The 14,702-nt window shown below is 42.0% G+C and overlaps 1 protein-coding gene across 1 annotated transcript; it reads left to right on the forward strand.

Annotated features, from left to right (window-relative positions):
• Nucleotides 1-11,472: 11,472 nt before the first annotated feature.
• Nucleotides 11,473-12,376, forward strand: LOC146457457 (uncharacterized). The gene has a single exon (XM_085091932.1). The coding sequence runs from the start codon at nt 11,479-11,481 to the stop codon at nt 12,277-12,279; it is 801 nt and encodes a 266-aa protein (XP_084948058.1). The 5' UTR covers nt 11,473-11,478; the 3' UTR covers nt 12,280-12,376.
• Nucleotides 12,377-14,702: the final 2,326 nt, after the last annotated feature.

Raw genomic sequence — 14,702 nt, forward strand, 5'->3', positions numbered from 1 at the left:
TGAAGAAGGGCAAACGGTCTGTTCTTGGCGGATTTTAGCTTGTGTCTAGGAAGGTCCCAGTCCAAAAACAAATGACATTTTACTGCTGATTGGGATGGTGTTCCCAGGCAAGGTTATCCACCTGTAGGGGTATGACCGCAGACAGAGGGGGGGGATTAGGCTTAGGACTTCCAAACGCGACCGCCGAACGGACGATGTGCGCTTGTATTCGCAAAAATCTCTCCACCGATTAGGAAAATACGACTGCAGCATCAAGCTATCAATCAACAATGCCTCCGTCCAAGTTGTAATAAGGAACTTAAGCAACGACAACGCCGCAAAACAATACGTTTAATGAACCAAAAAAACGCTCTGCACGTGAGTTTTAAATTTTTGTACATTTCTTAGCTGTCCTCTGCAAAACAACAACGTGGAATGGCCAAATTCCACGTCAAAAACGTGGAGAAGGCAACACCTACCAATTTGGTTCCTAGGTAGTTCGCCGTTTTTGCACAAGTTGAATGAGTTGAAATAATCATGAAGTATCACAAATATAATGAAGTTATATCTTCAAGTGACGTTTTCGTCTCCGTCGCCGTTGTCGTTGCTTAAGTTCCCCAGTGTCATCTACACGGCGTTTAGGTTTCTTAGGTACCGACGTAAGGACCATACAGCCGTCAAACAACAATTGAGGCTCAGGTTCGGTAAGTGAAAAGTTCGTAGACAGCAACTCGCTCTAATCCATGAATTTCCCGGACACAATATGGTTAGCTAGTTTGACAGGAACCGGCGAATAGCCCGGAACAAGCACAAAGGATTGATGAAGCATAGGGGGGCAGAAGGGGAGATACAGCTAGAGGTGAGGGAGGACCAGGGCGTCCCAATATCCACGACCAGACATAGTGATCACACGAGGACGCGACCAAAGGAATGGGGGATGCAAAAATGGACACAACGGATGGAACAATAGAAGCTGGTCTACCTTGCCCAACGTGGCTTGGTGCTCCTGACTGGGAAAATGAGACAACAGCTCCGGCGTCGATCAGCGAAGCCGCTTGATAGCCCAAGTTTTCAGGAAGACTATCATCAACTCCCGACAAGACCATCTGTTATTCACGTTGTTTAATCTCCAGATCGTTCATTTGTTTTTGTTTTTGCGCCCGGTCGTCAAGCCTTTAGGTTTAAATCTGTGGTTTTGGCGTTATGCTAGGACGGTTCTCCTCGATTTGATTGATTGATTGATTGATTGATTGATTGGTTGGTTGGTTGGTTGGTTGGTTGGTTGGTTGGTTGGTTGGTTGGTTGGTTGGTTGGTTGGTTGGTTGGTTGGTTGGTTGGTTGGTTGGTTGGTTGGTTGGTTGGTTGGTTGGTTGGTTGGTTGGTTGGTTGGTTGGTTGGTTGGTTGGTTGGTTGGTTGGTTGGTTGGTTGGTTGGTTGGTTGGTTGGTTGGTTGGTTGGTTGGTTGGTTGGTTGGTTGGTTGGTTGGTTGGTTGGTTGGTTGGTTGGTTGGTTGGTTGGTTGGTTGGTTGGTTGGTTGGTTGGTTGGTTGGTTGGTTGGTTGGTTGGTTGGTTGGTTGGTTGGTTGGTTGGTTGGTTGGTTGGTTGGTTGGTTGGTTGGTTGGTTGGTTGGTTGGTTGGTTGGTTGGTTGGTTGGTTGGTTGGTTGGTTGGTTGGTTGGTTGGTTGGTTGGTTGGTTGGTTGGTTGGTTGGTTGGTTGGTTGGTTGGTTGGTTGGTTGGTTGGTTGGTTGGTTGGTTGGTTGGTTGGTTGGTTGGTTGGTTGGTTGGTTGGTTGGTTGGTTGGTTGGTTGGTTGGTTGGTTGGTTGGTTGGTTGGTTGGTTGGTTGGTTGGTTGGTTGGTTGGTAGATCGATCGATCGATCCATCCATCCATCTATCCATTCATTCATTCATTCCAACGTCGCCTGGACCAAGCCATAGAAGGACTAGACCTGCTTATCATTGGAAATGGAGAAACGATGACTTATGCAGTAAAAGACCATGACAACTAACTAGAAGCTTTGCTAAGAAGGTGCCGCGAACGAAGAATCAAGCTGAATGTAGCGAAGATTGTGCTAAAGGAAACGTCAATGCCTTACATTGGCTATTTGCTCACTGCTGACGGTGTAAAGCCAGATCCCTCCAAGGGGTTATTAAAATATTATGAACCTGACAAGCCACTGGTTTTGCAACGCGATGCAAATGAGAAGGACCTAAGAGCATCATTAGCGAGTTGACGCAACAGGACGGCTGATGTGGTGGGACGGCAAATTGTGCTTGTGTGACCAACGTGACGGCCAAGTATTCATGTCTCTACATTGTAACATTCCTTCCGCTCGTGGTTTTCAGGTTGTCACAGATGAGAGAACACCAGTTTAAGTCGAAAATCTCCTAACAATGTGAAAGTATTAAGATGTCATGTTGGTTACACAAAGATATTTCACCGTCCCCTTCCCTCAGCCATCCTGTTACGTAAGCTCCCTATTATTACAGGACGGGAAACCACTCGCTTATGGAAGCATGGCACTCACAACAACCAAAAAAAACTATGCACAGGTTGAAAAGGAACTTTTGGCTATTGCTTTTGGAGTAGAGCAGTTTCACCAATACACCTACGGAAGAAAAGTCGTTGTGGACTCAGACCACAAGCCTTTGGAGACAATATTTGGAAAACCCCTAGTCTCAGCCCTAGACGGCTACAAAAGATGTTTGCGCGTCTCCAGCATTACGACATCGACATTTACTACAAGAAGGGGTCTGAGATGTACCTGGCGGACACATGCAGTAGCCACTTCACCGGTGATGAAGTACACTTGATCAGGTCAGAGTTCGAGAAAGCGTTAGAAGAAGCGTCACAAATCGAGGAAATCAATCAGATGATCACATCGGCGGATAAGTTGTCACGGCTGAAGAACGAGACAAACAAAGATGAAGTCCTCCAGGCTGTGAAGATGATTATTGAAAGCGGATGGCCTGAGAGCAAGAGCAGCTTGCCCGCAAATGTGACTCCCTATTTCCGCTTCCGAGACGAGTTGGTGGTACAAAAAGGACTCATCCTTCGCGGCGATAGAGTGGTCATTCCAAAAGCTCTCAGGAAGGAAATAATGACAGATATGCACACAGCACATCAACGGATAGAATCTACGCTAAGGAGAGCACGTAAGAACATTTACTGGCCCAACATGAATAGTGAAGTGAAAAATTACATCTCCAAATGTGAGATTTGCCTGACCTCAGCCCTCGTCAACAGAAATAACCCCTCCTGAGCCACGAGGTACTTGACCGCCCCTGGGCAAAGGTAGCAACAGACCTTTTTCTGTTTGAGAACAAAGACTACCTCATGATTGATTACTTCTGCGATTTCTTGGAGATAGATCGCGGGTACAGCACGACTTCAGGAACACTTGTAAAGAAGTTGAAGGGGCACTTCGCAAGATATGGCATACCCGATGAGGTAGTCTCCGATAACGGAACACAGTTTCTCGCAGAAGATTTTCGTGATTTCGCTCAAGTTCATGGTTTCAAGCATACGCGTAACAGCCCGCACTACGCTCGATCCAATGATAAGGCTGAATCAGCAGTAAAGAAAGCCAAGAAAACCATAGGTGCAAATGGCAAGAGTGAGTAGGAATGATTTCTATTTGGCCCTCGTGATGTTCGGACTACACCGCAGGAAGGGCAGAATACAAGTCTAGTCCAAAGGATGATGAGCAGTAGTACAAAGACAACCCTTCTAGTTTCCGCAAGTCTACTAAAGCCCCACGTGATACAAAACACAATGGAAAGCATCATTGGAAAACAAACCAAGCAGCAGAAGTACTACAGCAGAGGAGCAAAGCCCCTAGAGCAGCTAAAGGAAGTCGACAGGGTGAAACTGCAGCCATTCAGTCTAGGACGGAGAAACTGGACAGATGGACAAGTAGTCAAAAAAAGTGCGACCCCGTTCATATGAAGAGCTGGCAGATGGCAAGCGGTACGCCAGAAACCACAGACACCTGATAAAGTGTGTACCAAGCGAGGATCCTGAACCGGTCATAGACAAGCTACCGACCCCGGGGATCACTGAAGATACTCCCACTACAATGAATAAGGAGAAGACCATTTCACCTGATGACAAGTAGGGGGAGAACGAGCTACAAACGAAGAGTGGAGCTGTAGAAACAAAAGCGAAGACAGCAAACCCAGTGAATCCCACGGTAAAGGATTACTGAACCAGCAGCGGGAGGCTGTCAGCAAGGCCAGCTTGATTTAATGACTTTGTCATGTCCTAACCCCAAGTACAAAGCAAACGGATACTACTGAGGCTTTGGTCATAGCCATAACTGTTTTTGTTTTCTTCTTTGTTTTGTTTAGGGTAGTTTTTTTTTTCTTTATAAAAGGGGATATGTCAGGATAGGGATTTAAGTCCATATAATTCGAGTAGTGATTCATTGCGTAACAATCAGATACGTGCGATATATAGTTTTTATTCTATTGTATGGCCTCCGCCTGGAATGGAAGTGGGGGAATGAGTGATAATAATAGCATAAACTTGTGTAAGTAAGAAGTTTGCTTGGTATGACTGGTTATTTTTCCAAATTCATACCCCAGTATAATTCAGACACGAAATCATTGAGGAAGCTAACACACAAAGAAGCTAAGTTCTGCTGGCTTGCATTCAAGGAACTGAAACGCAGCATCTCCAGTATAAAGGACACAATGGCATTCTTCAACCCCAAGTTACCTATCATGATGAAGTAGATGCTAGCTACAATGAAGTCTTATCAGCCGGTCTTTTCCCGCAGTCTATCAAGGGTTGGCAGCCGGTGCATTTTATTAGCACTACGCTGACCGACACCGAAAAGAGGTAAAGTCAGACAGAGAAGGACGCGTTATGCGTAAAATGGGCCAAGATCGATTTAGTATGTACCTCCTTGGGGCACCACGACTCACCATTGTTACGGCGCACAAACCACTTTAACCATTGTTCAACAAAGCTACGGCAAAGCTTCCACCGCGAATCGTTAAGTGAGTTATGGACATGCAGAATGTTGGCTTTGAAATGAAATATGAGCTCGGGAAAGATGTAGCAGATCCTCAATATTTCGTCCAGACACCCACGTCAACATCCCTCTCACAGCTTTTCCAATCTCCTCTTCTCATGGTCTGGCTCAATTTCTGCAAAGTTCCATCTCGCATCTCTCTTCCTTAATCCTATCCAATGCAACTCAGTGATGTTCGGCCAGAATACAATAGTTGCTTTCAAAATTTCCTTAGTGTCATTGTTTTCCATGATATGGCACCATTCTATCCCCTGAAAAAAGAGCTCTTTGAGGCACAAGGTCTTCTATTCCGCATGGAATGGATTGCCCTACCAAAACGCTTGCAGCAGAACGTTAAGACAGCTCACCAGCTGGGACACCTTGGGATGACAAAGATAAAACATATGCTTCGTGCAAAGTTTTGGTTTTCCGGTATGAACGTGATGATTGACCAAACAATAGGACACTGTTTCGATTGTCAAGTTCCAACGAAAGACCACAAGAAGGAACCTGTTAATCCATCCGTTATTCCCGAACGTAATGGGAGCAAGTCTCGGTTGATTTTGGTGGACCCTACCCCGATGGACATTATAACTTAGTAGTTAATGACCAGAAAACCCGTTACCCATAGGTAGAAGTTGTATCCTCAACTAGATTTAAACAGGCTAAAGAAAAAGCTGAAGAAGATGTTTGCTCACCATGGGACCCCGAGAAGGGTATTGTCAGACAATGGGCCTCCGTTTAGCTGAGAAGAGAATTCGGACTTTGCGGATGAAGAAGGATTTCGACATCATTGACTTACACGAAGACATCCCAGAGCGAATGAGCAAGTAAAGAGATTTTATGAAAGTTCTCAGCAAGACCGAGTAAATTGCCCATCTGCAAGAAAAAACAGGACCTGAGAGGAACATGGCTATCCAGGACATGTTGATGGCGTACAGAGAAACACCACACTCTGCAACCGGCGTTTCACCTTACAAGCCATGGTGTACAGACCTATCATAACAAAGCTTGATCACACCACACTGGAAAGGGGAAGAAGCAAATGGGACGAACAGATTGATGAAACGGATAGACCGTAAAAGGAAAGGTGAAAAGTGAGGACGCAAATGTTGAGGAGCACGCTTTCATTTTAGGAGATTATGTCCTGCTAAGACAGACGAAGTGGGACAATGGTCAACTCTATATGAACTTGTCTTCCATAATGTGACCACGATCAGTGGCTCTACCTTCACTGCGAGACGTATTACAGATGGCCGAGAGATTTGCCGAGACTCAAGTCAGCTTAAATTAGCTAGTGCCATCATGCATGCGTGATCCAATTAGTTATTGTGGGGATTGGAGAGAGTCACCATTCGTGGCTGCTGGCGGAAGTAATGGTGGTCAGTTATCTGAATCTGTTACCCAACATACTTCTTTACAAGAAACATTTATACAAAAGCACCCAGCTGGACAGGAGATAACTATGCAAGAGGAATGTGCTGAACAAAGAAATGGTACTGAAAGAAGCTCGCTGGAAGACTTACTACTAATCGCTCCTGTTGTCTGAGAGATGCCCAGGGTGCAGGAGAGTCCTGGAAGACCGGGGAGAATTTGCAAAAAAAAAACTGCTTATTTGACTGATTATATCACACGAACAATTGCAGAGAGTAGTTTTAGAAATTAGAGAACAAGGATTACGTGAAGACGTTAGGCACTGTGAGGACAGTTGATAACAAAGTGACTATTAAGATACGAACGTGTTTTCCGATGTATGGATGGTACAGCTATCCCTAAAATGGGGGGAGATGTTATATCCTGTTTTATAGATTGACTGTGATAACATGGACTGTTATAGATCAATTCGGATTATATGTAGTAGATACAAGCCCTTTATTTACGGGATACTTTGTTTTACAGTTAGTGCAATCGTTTTCTTGGAATAAACTGTTTGCTGTTGTAGATAAGTCGAGGATCCAGGCGGCTTTTACAGTCGCAGTGGTGTTGCTTATGTAAAACCACTTATATTGTCCTCGACTGTACAGCAAATGGCCTACTTTACATAGTGGAGCTTACTTTACTTACACTTCACTTGCATGGTGTGCTTTCCTTGCTCGGTTCACTTTACGTGAATTTTGACATTTTGCCAAAGTGTTTGGTTAGTAAGTCCGGAAACTTTCTGTGCTAAATGGAAAGAGTTTTCTATCCAGGCCAAAAGCCTCGTTTTGCATTCTCAAGGCTGGTTCACACGAGCAACGCAAACGCAAATGCAAGCGCAAGCAGAGGCAAGCATACATGTGAACTACCACAACGCAAGCGCCAATTGCAACGCAAGAAATGGAAAATTTTTCATTTCCTTGCGCTTGCATTTGCGCTTGCGTTTGCATTTCACAGGTGTGTGGTGTGAACCGGGGCAACGCAAACGCAAACACAAGATGAACAACACTCGTTCCATGCCTCTGCGGTTTAAGTTCAAACCAAGATGGCGTCCTCATGCGATGAAAAACTAGCAGAGAGTGTCAGAAAATATCCTGTGCTTTAAAAAAGTTGCAGCGGATTCAAAGAAAAAAACAAGAAGCAACTTGCATGGAGTAATGTAGCAAGAGAAGTGGGGCTAGAAAACGGTATGCCTTTGCATTTGGCGCCTTCGCCTTAACAGACGACGGCCGAAAACGAGAAAGAAAAACTATCCTAAAACATCGCCTTCGTCCGCCATCTTTTATTTTGTTCCCAGAGTCCTCGCTTCCCGACTGCTGTTTTAGGGTAACGCAGACTCCGGGAACAAGATTGCCGCCATCTTGCCCTCCATTTTGGGGTACTGAAATGCGCGTGCGTATCTCATTCTGCTTGCGTTTGCGTTCGACGTGTGAACATCTCTTGCGCTTGCGTTTGCGTTGCTCGTGTGAACCAGCCTTCACTGGTACATGAAGAACTCACGTGATGGCGCACGAAACCAACACAATCGAAATGGAAATTTTGCGCAACGTTACAGTGCAACCAACTCAACCGGGGCCACCCAAATTTTTATCAGCCAATCACAGGTCACGTTTACAACAAAGGAGTGTCGCTTTGGTAGTTTGTAAACCAATCAAAAACGAGAACATTTCTTTAAATTTCAAAGTATCGGTTTTTTTCGGTGGCCCCGGTTGAGTTCGTTGCACTGTAATTTCTGTTCCGTTCCTGTAATCAAGAATAAGGCCCTGCCTTTTGAAATATTGAAATCAATATATTTCCTGACAGTGAAATCAATCTTGCTTTTTTTGTAGAACGCAGGTTGGGACGGAAAAAGTACAATACGCTCAGAAAGTCGTCCGTTTGTTCCGGAACATTTCTGGTATATCCGCATGCGTTTGCAATTAATTTTTTCCGGTTTAACCGGAAAGTTTTGCTACACGTCAGCATCTGCGAAGAATCAACAAATAGAGTAGAACCAACAAAATCTCGCGTATGCTTGTAATGTTTTATATTTCGTAACACTCGCACTACACTGTCATAACCGAAGGAGAGAGGTTCACTGGGGGAAAATCACAGAAAAACGTTTAAATATATCGCTAGAAATAACATGAAACCGGGAAAAAAGAGAAAGGTACATGCTGAAAAAGACTTACGGAATGTTTGCTACTGGGCAAGTGAAAACCTTTGAGAACTTGAAATTGGAATTGACATCAACAACTGAAAACTGACAACTAGTAAATTTCTTACGCTTGCGCATAAGTAGTTGTCCTAATTAATCTCTCAGGAACACAGCATAACAATATGCTAACATGTCGGCAAAAGAGGAAAAAAATATCTGCAACAGCTTCCCTGACGTTAACCCCCGGATTGACATGCCTGTAGTTGAAAACAGGCTCCCAAATGGGGATGTCAATGTGATTTGAGCATCCCCGAGTTTTGGGCACCCCCGTACCCAAATCCCTAGTGATATGGGTATCCCCTTCCAATCTGGCTGCCGTGTTTTCGGTATCCTCCGGTACCCACCCCTATGCCCAAAACACTAGCGGGAAAAAATCTTGGAAAGATCGATTCCACAAAATATAGAAATGTTTAGGAATATGTGAAAAGCCAGGCCTATCCGCCCGGGTTTACGAAACAAGAAAAGTTAGTTTTACGAATTTTTTCCAAAAAATTCAAGTACGATCAACAAAAGGATTCTCTGTTTTATATCAATAAACAAAAGAATGGCTCGACTTTAAAGCGATTAGTTATAAAGGAAGACGAGAAATCAAGGGTTTTTGAGAAATACCACTCCGCTGATTTTTTTGGCCATGCTGGCAGAGACAATACGCTAGAGAAGGTCAAGCAGCGTTACTACTGGCCAGATTATAACAAGGATACGGTTGAAATGGTAAGAATTGCTTTTCACTGCCATGCAAGCTTCTTCCACAGTGATTTGACAGCATATATTTCTTAAATTGAAATCCGCAAGCAAAACAAATTTCTGAAACTTAGGTCAGTTTTGACTCAGTTTAACAACAAATTTAAAAGCGTACTGTTTCCCCCCAAAACTTCCTCTTAAAGGTATCGAACGCAAAATAGGATTTATGCAAGAATCAAGAGTTATTTTGGTCTAGGTCCCGCCGCAGAGTTGATTGGTAAGTTAAACTTGCGTTTGACCCACAGTCTGCCTACCACGCCACTTCCTTTGTGGGCAAAAATTAATTAAATGACCATTATTTCTCTGAGTGGCAATGGGAGTGGAAGGGGGCGGGGGGGGGGGGGAGATGCTCTGCAATTACCAAAGTAAAACATCCTGAACAAGAATGAGTGATTTATAAAAAATATATAAAAAAATTAGCTGTCCTGGCAGTCCCGCTTTTAGCACCGTTCACCTTTACGATTCTGTATAAACGACCGATTGCTCTTTTTTTTTTTTCATTTATTGATTTATATTGGTAATTGAACTGAGTGGAGTGCAATTTGGTCTGAAATCATACGCGTGATTTCAAAATCAAACGAGCGCGCAGCGCGAGTTTGATTTGAAATCACAAGTATGATTTCCGACCAAAATTGCACGACACGAAGTTCAATTACCACTTAATTACATCCATTTTGAAATCACAGAGTATCATTGTCAATATTAATATTCTATTTGTGTTACTTCATTTCCATTTTTGATGGGCTAACGAAAGGATGCGATTTAGAGCAAAAAATGGTGCAATTTGGGAATAAATTGCACCATTTTGGACCAATCAGATTCCAAGGATCACCAGTGATTTCAAAATGGATGTAATTAATAGATAAATTTATTTATTCGTTAATTTATTTCTTTTAATATTTATTAATTTAGCTATTCAGAATTTTGTGGTTGGCGAGTTATTTTCGTGGCTGGCCGTTTTAAACGTAATTGCACAACCACCCCACCCAAAAAAGTAATTATCCATTTATCAAGTATTTTTAGGGTTAGAAAACAATCTTGAAAAAATAAACGATGATACAATTTGGACATCAACTAGTTACACTTCGAGGGATACTATCACAGTATGACTTCCAAACGTTCCGGGAAATGTTAAGCCTGGTTTTCCCTAGCGACGCAAGCACAGACGCAAGAATGCTTATTTCACCAGGAAAAACGGCCTCGACGCAAGCATTAGCACAAGCGCAAGCACAAACAAAAGGATCCAAATGTTTGTTTTGCGCCTCTGCTTGTGTCGCTAGTGAAAACCATGCTTTAAAACCCAAAAGATACATTTTCATTGATGGAAACCTGAGAATAATAGTCCAGGTTTGTCAACAAATATGATGTAGGTGTTGTAATGAGTCAGGCATAGACAGGACTGTGACGTCAAATTGAAAAAGGTCTTGCAGACTTTCTCAAATTCTGTCGTCATGTCTTGAAAACAAAAATGCTAAAAACTAATATCAATTTGCCCTCCCTTCAACACTTTATTTTGGTGTTCTGAGAACGTTTCTTGTACGAGTGAAGATACTTAGTCATATTTCAGCACCATTTATATCATCATCATCATTATTATTATTATTATTATTATTATTATTATTATTATTATTATTATTATTATTATTATTCTTATATGCAGCCGTGTAAACATCTATATGCTGATAAAGCTAAAGAGGCACTCTATAGCATAACCTAAAAGCCGTTGGGAAATTTCTCCAGTGAAAAATTTAAAATTACTTGAGAAATAATCAACCCAAACCTAATAATTGGTAAAAAAAAAAAAAAGAAGGAAATGTCGTTGCAGCACGTGAAAATGCTAAAATAATAATAATAATAATAATAATAATAATAATAATAATAATAATAATAATAATACGCCATATCACAACCTCAGGCGGGCAATGCAGCGTTCTGCTACGGCACAGATGGACGTATTTCTTGAGGACACTGCCCGATATTGCTGACCTGTTAGAGCCCTGAGAGCGTACGATAAACGAAGCCTTCATACCAGCTATTACGGACCGCGCAATAACCGAAGCCGAGCGCGAACTCCTTGCGCTTATAATAATAATAATAAGTAATTGCGTACTTTATGTGGACGCAAGTATGGCAGAGTTGCAAAGACTTGACAGAGAATCGCGGAAAATCGTAGTGGAGAATGGTGGGAAACACCCTTCAGCGTCCAGTGACTTGCTCTATCTCCCTAGGAGATCGGGCGGACGGGGTCTTAAGTCGATTGAGTCAGAATTAAAAATCACCAAGATTAAAGCGGCGACTAAGTTGTATTCTAATGCAGATCCAACTATGGGGTTGGTCCGACGGTTTGAAGAGAAAGCTGAAAGGACTGGGCGACGCTCCTTGGTAAAGGATGCGCAGAAGTATGCAGAGGAGTTAGGAATGAAGCTAGAGCTGCGATATCCAGATCCATCGGGCACTACAGCAGAGAATGAGAAGATAGAGTGGTGTAAAATTGGAACGTGGACAGAGAAGGCCTTACAAAACAAGCACTGTGAAGGCGTAAGAGAACAGAGATGGCAAGGAAAGCTCCATACAGCACGCTGGAAAGATAAAGATCTTGATGGTGAGAGTTTCGAGTGGATGAAAAACTGGAAAACAGCACCGACGCACACAATATCCAGGATAAGTGAGCTCTACGAACAGCTACTTCCAAGAAAACTGTACAACGCAAGGAAGGCCAAATCGAGCGAAGAACCGGACGTCAGATGCAGGATGTATGGAAAGGCGCAGGAATCTATCTCACATGTGCTGTCAAGTTGCAGTGCATTGGCACAAACGAAGTATCTATCAAGACACGACGGAGCACTCAAAATACTTTTCTTTGAGCTGCTGAAAGACTACCAACTGATAGAGGCCGTTCCGCCTTGGAACTCCTCCACGATACCTTAGCCGCTCTACCAAAATGATGAAGTAACGGCATATTAGGATGTACCAGTATATGCAGACCACACAGAGGTGTGAGCTAACAGAGTGGACGCGGGGATTGTAGATACGGAGAGAAAGACAGTGACCCTGTTGGAGGTGAGCTGCCCTTGGATTGAGAACCGGAAGCAGAAGGACGAGGAGAAAACCCGCAAGTACGCCCCACTACGATGGGAGATCAAGAAGCAGTACCCGGACTACAAGATCACTCAAATAAACATTATAATGCATGTACTTGGTGGATTTTCTATGGGACTGAGTAGTAGTTTGAGGGAAATATTAGGAGCAAAGCGTAGCAGAGATTTTCTTGGGCGGATGCAGAAGTCTGTCCTAAGTATTAGCCTCCCTGAACATTGCCAGAACTTTCAAGGTCTGGTGCTAGATTAAGATGCTCAAACTCCCGTTGCATCCACCTAATAGCTAGATTAAGCATAGACCATTTTAAGACTTTTTCCTCGCGAAGCGAGGTTAATAAATTTGACGGGCCGAAAGCCGTGCGAATTCGAGCCGAACATATATTTATATATATGTATGTATGTTTATATATTTCCGTGAAGGTGTCCGCACTGTTGCCTAGCAACAGTGAAAAACAAAGTATGAATGACGTTAGACTGTCTGGCGTAGTCTGGAGCAAAATTTGCATACATCGGGAAAGTTTGCGTGCCGGATCCAATTTCAACTGCAATGTTCATCAATATTCACTGGATACAGAAATATCTCTCCAGAATCTTTTCCCTTTCTTCCAGAAATCTTTTTTGTGAAAGATTGCATTGAAGAAATTACACGTTTTGTGACCGCCGTAAAATAATTTTCCGTGGGAAATAAATTCATTGAACACGACAGCACTTCACGCACGTTGTACATTTCGTCTCGTCAGAAATAGATTTTCAACCGCAAACTAGCCTGTGGAACTACGAAAAGACCATGCTCATCGAAAAAAAATCCTATCCCCTTTTAATCTCCTCATTTGATGCTACAATACGAGTAAAGAGGGCTTTCCACCCAGCCCCAGCTACGCGAGGTTTTGCGAGTCACGTATTTCTAGTAAAATTTTATTTTTTTATTAGTATTTTTTAATTTTTAATTGATTTTCTTTGTTTATCACATGATTTTATTGTAAATTTAGACGCACGGCTAGCCACGGGTTTCCGCCTAGTTCCTTGTGTGTTTTTTTATTTTATATCTGGCATTCAGATGTTGACATACTGCCTTTATAATAATAATAATAATAATAATAATAATAATAATAATAATAATAATAATGATAATAATAACAATAATAATAATAATAATAATTATAATAACAACAACAATAATAATAATAATAATAATAATAATAATAATCATCATCATCATCATCATAATAATAATCATAATCATAATAACAACAACAACAACAATAATAATACTAATAATAATAATAATAATAATTGTTATTATTATTATTATTATTATTATTATTATTATTATTATTATTATTATTATTATTATTATTATTATTATTATTATTATTATTATTATTATTCAAGGCAGTGTAAACTTCTGGATGCCCAGAACCTAAGCAAACGATGGTTGGGCGGCAAACCGTAGCAAAATTTCACCGATGTGCTGGAAATAACGGTTTGCAGCATTTTTCAGCACTTCTTCCTTGATGAAACAATACTCTTTTTCAGTTTATGCTATAATAATGCATCAACCAAATGCCCTATGATTGGTAAACAAGTTCTTGACGCAAATTAACCTAATAAAAACACCTTTCATTTTAGCCTTAAGTTTTAGCAACTCGAAAACGAGCTCGGTGACCATCATTTTTATCCCATTTTAATAAGCATGTTAAAATACAACTTTTTGCTTAGTTCGAAAACGCATGACATTGTGGTCAGAGTTAGTTAATTCTTCGAGATTTTTACCAAACACATGTTTGCACAGGTTAAATTCAGCGCGTAATCAGGAAAACAGCACAAAGACAAATTGAGGGTCAGATGAAACTATGACTATATTCAGTGACGTCTTGTTTTCATTTCGCGTAAAATAATGTCTATAATTGAGACAACAGGATGAGGGGGTCAGTTTCTAAAGATACTGTGGTGGTGCAGCTCGGTGGGGAACAAATTGACCACCGTAAAGAGACTAAAGACATTCGAGTGCCTACGTATACATTTAGTCATCAACTCTGTTGATAAACCAAATATTTAGACAACAAGTCGTCTTTAATTGAAATTTCGAATGAATTGCCTTGCCATAGTCTGCTGTATTTTACGCTGTCGGTGTTTAGTGCATCCCTACCGGGGATACCCATATCACTAGGGATTTGGGTATGGGGATGCCCAAATCACTGTGACAGGAGCATGATCAGCACTCGTTTCCATATCTCAAACTCGTGGGGGCAT

Source organism: Pavona decussata, unplaced genomic scaffold (genome assembly GCF_977016875.1).
Source record: "Pavona decussata unplaced genomic scaffold, jaPavDecu1.1 SCAFFOLD_243, whole genome shotgun sequence".
Taxonomy (NCBI): Eukaryota; Metazoa; Cnidaria; class Anthozoa; order Scleractinia; family Agariciidae; genus Pavona; species Pavona decussata.